Source organism: Lathyrus oleraceus, chromosome 4, assembly GCF_024323335.1.
Source record: "Lathyrus oleraceus cultivar Zhongwan6 chromosome 4, CAAS_Psat_ZW6_1.0, whole genome shotgun sequence".
NCBI classification, from domain to species: domain Eukaryota; kingdom Viridiplantae; phylum Streptophyta; class Magnoliopsida; order Fabales; family Fabaceae; genus Lathyrus; species Lathyrus oleraceus.
Window position 1 is genome coordinate 399,900,500 of NC_066582.1, and position 8,766 is coordinate 399,909,265.

The 8,766-nt window shown below is 33.8% G+C and overlaps 1 protein-coding gene across 1 annotated transcript; it reads left to right on the forward strand.

The window, feature by feature from the left end:
* The first annotated feature begins 4,438 nt into the window (after positions 1–4,438).
* Positions 4,439–5,966, forward strand: LOC127075665 (protein ENHANCED PSEUDOMONAS SUSCEPTIBILITY 1). The gene has a single exon (XM_051017114.1). It carries the CDS (start codon positions 4,489–4,491, stop codon positions 5,812–5,814), a length of 1,326 nt encoding a protein of 441 aa, XP_050873071.1. The 5' UTR covers positions 4,439–4,488; the 3' UTR covers positions 5,815–5,966.
* The last annotated feature ends 2,800 nt before the right edge of the window (positions 5,967–8,766 follow it).

An 8,766-nucleotide genomic window follows, 5' to 3' on the forward strand; every position in this document is an offset into this window, starting at 1 on the left:
TTTGAAATGACCAGGCTTCATGCAATTGAAGCATTTTTTTCTAATCATCTACTTTGTCTTTGGAACTAGATCCTCGAAAGCCACTACTTATACCAGAGAATCTCTTGTTCCCTTGTGTAAATAATTAAAACCTCATGATGATAAAGGCCATCTCCTCATTATCAGAGTCACTATCAGAAGCCTCTTATTCATAACCTTCTTCTGATTTCTAGACTTTTAAGGGTCTGACAACTTTACCACTTGATTGTTTAGCAACTGACTTCAACGCCAGTGTTTTAGATTTCATTACAGGATCATCACCATTGAGTTCCATGTCATGGATCCGAAGGTTGCTAATCAGGCTTTCAAGGCTCTGCGTACTCATGTATTTAACCTCCTGAGTATATGTAATCTTGGGTTTGTATCTAGCAGGAAGACTTCTCAAAATCTTCTTTACATGGTCAGATGTAGCGTAACGTTTTCTCAGAACCTGAAGGCCTGAAACAAGAACTTGAAACCTATAAAATATGATTTCAATATCTTCATCATCCTTCATTATGAATAACTCATAATGTTGTACAAGAAGGTTGGCCTTAGCTTCTTTGACTTTCTGGTTCCTTTCATAAGTGGAACACAACGACTCAAAGATAGTCTTAGAAATTTACTTATCAATGATCTTGATATATTTATAATGAGGTAAAGATTCTATCAGAATGCCTTTAACTCTATGATGTTTTCTCTAAATTTTCTTTTGACCAGGTTTGAGAGTTTTACTATCTTTTACCATTCGAACACCATTAATATCAATGTTAATGCCTTCCTCAAGGATATCCCACAAATCATCATCAAGACCAATGATATAAGTATACATTTTACTTCTCCACCATTCAAGTTGAGTGAAGTCACCACTGAATGAAGGTGGTCTAGCCGAGTAATGTCTTTTCTCAATAGTATTATCAGCATAGGGTATACCATTACCAGTCATAATACTAACAGGAGAGCCAGACATCTTTAATATATTTTTCTCTTCAGGAGAGTCAGAATATTGTAAGGTGTTTAGCACATATGGTGCTCTAATTCTAACTAAATATGAGAAAAAAACACAAGAAAAGGGTTTAAATTACGTATATTAATTCATTTTCGTTTCTGATGAACAACTTCAGAATGTGAACAAGTTCATAGTGTAATATCCGAAAGTTTATAATAGCAAAGTAAATAGAGTTCAGAAACAAGTAATGAATCAACCCACAGATTTATCATGGTCCCTTTCCTAATTTGAGAGTAATCTAGCCCCCTTGTCCAACAAGAGGTTTTTTCACTATAATCAATTTGATAACAATTTTGCTCGATCAAACTAGAAAGAGACTTCAACTTCTTAATCAAACAAGAAAGAGACTTCCGATCAAGAAATTCTACAAGAGACTTTTTCTCAAGCACACAGGCAACATGCTTCACTACTCAAGCACACAGACAAAAGACTTCACTGCTCAAGTAGACAAGCAAGATACTTTAGAGGTTGAAACACCACTATCAGAGTCATTCGATTATGATCCATCAGAACTAAGACTATAAGCTTGTCAACAAATGCTTTTAGCAGGGTTAATTATGAGTTGACTTTTAAGCTTATGATCCTTCACACTTGAAAATATGTTAGTATACCCAATTGTTCTTTAAGTACTTTATTATTATCAAAACCCAAGGGATGTGAACAATTTTGTTCCAACACCTATCACCAATACAAATCATGTGAATAACATACACTCACCTATCTCCAGCAGTCCTCTTTATAGTACTTCCTATGAACCCGTATCTTTACCCATTGGACATTCAACTTACTTCACTCATATAGCCACTAGTCACAATGCCCCCTCAGTTGAAAATGAAACTTCTGACCCATATTTAAGACATTTTACTCGAGCATATCACTCACCTAGTTACTTAGCAGATTATAAATGCCATAACACTACCAATATTCTCTCTCCATCTAAGTCTCATTCTCAATATGTTGTTTATCCTCTATCTTCTGTCATTACATATGATCATTGTTCTCCAGCTTATAAGTATGTATGTTTTTCCATTTCCTCTACTTCTGAACCAAAGAATTTCAACCAAGCCATTAAACATGACTGTTGGAAACATGCTATGGATGTTAAGTTAAATGTTATTGCAGAAAACCATACTTATACTGTTGTTGATCTACCATTTGATAAATCCCCTATTAGATTTAAATGGGTATACCAAGTTGAATACAAGGAATATGGATTCATTGAAAGGCACAAAGCTAAGTTGGTGGAAAAGGGATATACCTAGATGAAAGGCATTGATTAATTTGATACTTTTTATATTGTACCCAAGCTCACTACAATTAGAGTTTTATTATCTCTTGCAGCTATTAAGGGATGACATTTGGGACAGTTGGATGTTAACAATGCATTCCTTCATGGTGACTTACATGAAGAGGTATACATGACCATCCCCCCGGTTTATCTGGATTTGATGCTTCCAAAGTTTGCAAATTACAGAAGTCCGACTATCGCTTAAAACAAGCTAGTAGTAAATGGTACTCAAAGCTATCTTTCTTCCTGGTTTCTCTTGGTTATCATCATTCACCGGCTGATCATTCCTTAAATGTTAAAATTGACAAGTATGGTTTCACTGCCCTCTTAGTGTATGTAGATGACATTGTCTTGGCAGGAAACTCCTCTCAAGATATTTTGAATGTCAAACACCTTTTGGATCAATAGTTTACAATAAAAGACTATGGTAAGTTAAGTTTCTTTTTAGGCTTTGAGATTTCCAGGTCTACAACATGCATTTTCCTCAATCAAAGAAAGTACACTCTTGATCCATTAGACGATGCTAGTTTTCTTGTTGTTAAACCTTCTTCAATTCCTTTTGACCCTACTACCAAGCTCTCCATTCATGATGGCCAACCATTGGAAGATCCACCTTCATATAAAAGGTTAATTGACCGTTTGATTTACTTGACCAATTCCATGTCAGACATTTCCTTTGTAGTACAACACCTGAGTCCATTTGTGTCTCAACCTCGTATACCTCATTAACAGGCTGCCACACGCGTCCTCAGGTATTTGAAATTTGTCCCTACTAAAGGCATATTATTCTCTGCATCTATTGCATTAAAATTGTTTTGCTTTGATTATTCGGATTGAGCCTGATGTCCTGATACAAGAAAATATGTCATCGATATTGTGTAATGTTAGGCTCTTCTCTCTTGCGTTGGAAATCTAAAAAGCAAAACACTCTTTCCAGGTCCTCGACTGAGGTTGAATATTGAGCATTGGCTTTCATCACATGTGAGCCTCAATGGTTACAATATATATTTCGTGACCTTATTGAAATCTCGCATCCTACCTTTATATTTTATGATAGCAAATCAACTTACTATTTGGGACATTGCCCTACGTTTCATGAACGCATCAAACATATTGAACTGGATTGTCATGTTGTGCGTGAAAAGCTTCATTCTAAGCTCATTCACTTGCTACCTGTCTCTACTCATGCACAATTAGCTGATATGTTTACAAAGCTTTTGCATTCTCCTGCTTTGAATTCTACTTTGGTCAAATTGGGTCTCTGTAGCATACACAATAGAGTGACATATGTGCATCTGTATTAACCACTAATAAAGTGACACTTGTATAGTTTGTTATGTATTCTAGTCCACAAATTTATATCTTATATATTATATATATAGCTCATGTATAGTACTGTAAAAGCTGAGATGGAAATTATAGTTATTTTCATAAGAGAATTGCAACTAATTATGCATTGAGTTGATTCATTCTGCTTCATGTGCAATCTTGTTAAATATTCCATCATTAATAAAGTCTCACATTGTTTAGCAAAGTGGAGGTTAAAAAATTTATAAGTAAAATGACCTATATTCTATCATTTAAAATTTTAGATAAATATATGATGTCTTTTTCACTTATTTGAATAAATCTTTGATTTTTAAATAAGTGTTTAACCTAATATATATGTTTTCTTTTCTCGTAGGAACCCATCGCCTTATAGATATAAGGTGCATATTTAATAAAACAAAAAGTAAATACACAGGTTACACTCCAAGACTTAAAGTCGCTAGCTATGTCCCTATTTTGACCGTTGTTTAATAAATCAAAAACATATTAAAGGTATATTCCAAGTAAAATTAATATATTAACCTCCTTGGTTAGCTTTTTGCCGTGCATTATTGTGTAGGGATAAAATTGCATGCCGTGCATTATTGTGTATTCCACAGAAAACATATATCATTCATTGAAACTCTTGCCGACAGTGCTTTACTATTATTATTATCATTGTACAACCGAACATTATTTTAACCCACGTGATGCTTATCTTGTCGCATGGGGAAATTGGCCCACTAAAACGTGGCGATTATATGCGGTTCTATAATTATTTATAAATAGACTGAAGTGAGTCCACTACTACACACCCTCCCAAGAACAACAACATCATAGTTATATCTAATTCTTCACCTTAGATATGAGTTCAGTCCAAGTTCTTTCCACCACAATAATTCGTTCACAAAATCACAATCTCAATGGCTCAAATGATAGTATGATCTATCTATCCCCATGGGATCTACAATTCCTCCCATTTGAATATAATCAAATAAGTTTTGTTTATCGTCAATCAATCAAATCAGATATATTAAACCAAATCCAACACCTTAAACAATCCTTTTCCTCTGCCATTGATTTTTTCCACATCTTCGCGGGTCGTCTCAAAATGACACAACACGGAGATAACACTATCTCTTGTTCTATCAAGTGCAATAACAAAGGTGCACTCTTTGTTCATGCTGCAGCAAAATATATTACTGTGGATGATATTCTTAAACCCACTCATCTTCCTTATGTTCATCACTCACTTTTTTTAATGAACGGAGTCAAAAACTACCAAGGAACATCACACCCATTACTTGCAGTTCAAGTAACAGAGTTAGATGATGGAATATTTATTGGCATTACATCAAGTCATGTGGTTGGTGATGCTAATTTGTTTTCCAATTTTAACAATTTGTGGGCAAAAATCTCAAGGGGGTCTCTTGAAGTGTCCAAAACTCCAATATTTGAACGTTGGTTTCCTAAACATATTGAATGTCCCATTCGATTTCCTCTCACAATAGAGGTGCAAAATAATCTTAAAGAAAAAAAAAAAAATTCACCGGAGAGAATATTTCATTTCACAAAAGAGAATATTGCAAAACTAAAATTCAAAGCCAACTTAGAGGTTGGTAAAAAAAATATATCTTTGCAAGCAGTTTTAACTCACATTTGGCGTTCTTTTACACGTTCTAAGAAACTTGACTACCAAACAGATGTGAGTTTTTCGATTGATATATGTGTTAGACAAAGATTGAATCCTCTTTTGCAAGAGAATTATTTTGGTAATGCTGTAATAGAATGTTTGGTTACAATGAAAGCTGGTGAATTGTTGGATAATGGTGGACTTGGTAAAGGCGCACTGAAGATGAATAAGATGATTGCTTTGCACACTAATGAGAAGATAAGAAGTCACTATGAAAAGTGGTTAATAAAACCGAGTTTTTATGTTACACCTAAAGATGTGTCCCATAATAATGGTTTGGTAATTGCTTATTCACCTAAATTTGATGTATACGGTAATGATTTTGGTTGGGGGAAACCTGTGGCAGTTCGAACGGGTGGTGCAGATAAACGAGAAGGAAAAGTTAATGTGTTTGCAGGCGTAGAAAAAGGTAGTATGGAACTTGAAGTGTGTCTTTCTTATGAAATTTTAGAAGCAATGGGGAATGATCCAGAGTTTATGGATGTTGTGTCCACCTAATGTGGATTTTTAGTTCTAATAATGATTTAAAGTCAATTTGACCTAAATTCATTAATCTTGAGCATTTCATTTAAATAAGTGATTTTCACATTTTCTTAAATGTTTTATTTGTGAGTTTTTCCTGATATTGTCGCTTTATTTTTGTAGCTTTATATGGAGTTGTCTTTTTTCATTTCTCCATAATGTTAATTTAATTCAGACTAATAAATCGTACTTGATTTAAATTAATTGTAACTTAATAATGGACTTTGGCATCTACAACATTTTTATTATTGAAAAGTAAATAAAACTATATATGTATAAAAAATGAGGCACTGGAAGACCTAGGGTACAAATATAAGAAATTGAGAAACAACACAAGAAGTATAGAAACACATAGCATTAAGGAAAAATAAAAACAACAATCAACCTGATACAACACCCATTCTAAGCCAACCATAGAAAACGACAACCAAAATCTAAACAAAGACAAAATCTGAAGAAAGGAATAAAACCATGAATATCAAAAAAGATCACTGACTAGATCTCTCCATCCAAAGACCTTAAAAATGGAACCAATCTCCACTTGACGACAAGAACAATCTAAGAGGAGACGGAAGACACCCAATCTATTATTGCCTCAGATACCAGAGTGGGTTCGAGTCAGGTCGATAAAACACATGAGTTTCCGACGGACCTACTAGAATACATTTTCCATGCCAAAAGATTGCACATGTCTTTCACATCCTTCATTGTCACCAATTTACCAGAAAACATTATATCATTATGAGATTTCTAAATCATTCAGACGACAACATCCCAAATTATCTACCACACCCCTAAGCCTAGACGTATTACCAATATTATAAAACATCTGAAAAAGCGTCAAAGAATCCTTGGGTATGACTATAGACCAACCTAACCATATAAAAATCCTATACCATCCAAGAATCATTACCTCACAAGTGATAAAAAAAATGAGAGGGAAAATCTAGAAACCTCGAACAGAAAGGGCAAGAGACACCCATAAGATCGATGTTAATCTCCCTCTTAAGTGAATTCGCTCTGGTAGTGTCGCAGTGAAGAATCGGAGACCAAGCTATTGATTAAACTTGACTCATGAATCAAAATATCACCACCGAACTTTAATTTATCCAGGGAAGGGGAAAAGTTTAAAAAATAACCCAATATGTATATGCAAAGCTAGAAGATTAAACTTAAATTAAGCAAAAGGGGGGATATTCTAAGGTACGGGGATGTGTTATAAAAAGGGAAGGTATTAGCACCCTAATCATCCATAGTATTCTACAGGAACCTTTTAAATATGTGTTTGGTTTAAAATTGTTTGCTATTTGATTCAGGAGATGAGAAAAAGAACATCTTTTTATTGTTTGATGATTTGGAAAGACATTGAGTCTTATGCCTATGTACCCGTGAAGGATCAAAACCTCGTAGTTCGGGTTCAAAAGTAAGAAGGGATATGTTAGGGTTGATTTTATGGGAAAGAGACAAATTGTCATCTTAAGGAGAAAAATCACTTTTAAACCACCACAAACATGTGGAAGATAGATCTTTGCATCAAATTGAAAGAAGGGCTCTCACGTGGATATAGAATAAACAAGTATGCCACATACCTCTTCCAAATGGAAAAGAATCAATATCAATCTCAACAATATTATGGGGTAGAAGATTTAAATCTCAACTAGGGATGACTCATGTCTAAATCTATTATGAAAAGGTTTTAAACATCGAAAAGCCAAAGTGGCAAAAGGGTTTGAATTAAGTGTGTTTTCTGGGTCTTTTGAAAAGATCTTTGAATATGCTTAAGTGTTTTGAAGCATTTGATTAATAAATAAAAGGGAAAACAATTACCTAAGTCAAAGTTTATTATGAAAGTGGTTATAAGAAGTATAGATAGATAGATAGATAGATAGAGAGAGAGAGAGAGAGATAGAATCCTAAGGTTTACATTGAGGGGAACCTACGATTGTATCTAGAAGTTTTGGATTAAGGGGAATCAAAGTTGTATAGGATGCAGATGAACACACACATGCAAAATGACAAGAATGTGATGATACCTTTCCCTTGGATATAAACAGTGACAAGGTTGAACATGCATTAACATTATAGCATAAAATATGGCCAAATACAATGGAAATCACAAGGTGAGTGAGGTATGGATGACAATATTGATCATGGTTTGTAGGCATTGAGATAAACATAAATAAGACATGACGAAGTTTCACATAACATCACAAGACACAACACATTGATGGTGAGTACAAAATCATATTTGACATGGTAAAGGCATTCATTGGTACATGGTAAACACATCATGAATCAATTTAGGCCATGCAAGCATCACATTATAAGTCTTCACAAAATAAACATTAAATTTGAATCAAAGTTCATGATAAGACCAAGCTTAAGTAGAAACCATAATCATGCATCAAGATGCTTCAAAAGATTCATCTAAACAAAACCCTAAGCTTCATCTAAATAATCAATCACTAATATTTTAAAACAAGGCCATTTAATCATGGTATAATGCCCAAAATGTGATCATGTTTAAGCAAACAAAATTCTACCAACATCAAACAAGACCTAAACAAATATACATTGGTCACACAAACATCTATGATCACTTAGAACCCGAAAAATAAAATAAAATCCATTAAAAGGTCTAAAAACAACATAAAATGCACTAGTTTTCTACCTAATAAAAATGGTCAAAATAAATATTATTTTTTGGAATTTTTTGGTGTCATCATAAAATAGACATTCTCATGAACACATGGCAATACATCTGTTCATTATAACATAAGGAATTGTATATATTATAAAAATGCGTTTAGTTTGACTTTTCCATGCCAGGTCATCATCTTCTTCAACCTCTAGATTCTCTCTCTTATTTACTTTTTTTTTCTTTCATCATTTTTTCAGATTTTCTAACAAACATATCTCTCTCATTTT

Excerpts from the sequence above, each read along its gene's own strand:
- LOC127075665 (XM_051017114.1), top strand. The coding sequence starts at position 4,489 with ATGAGTTCAGTCCAAGTTCTTTCCACCACAATAATTCGTTCACAAAAT.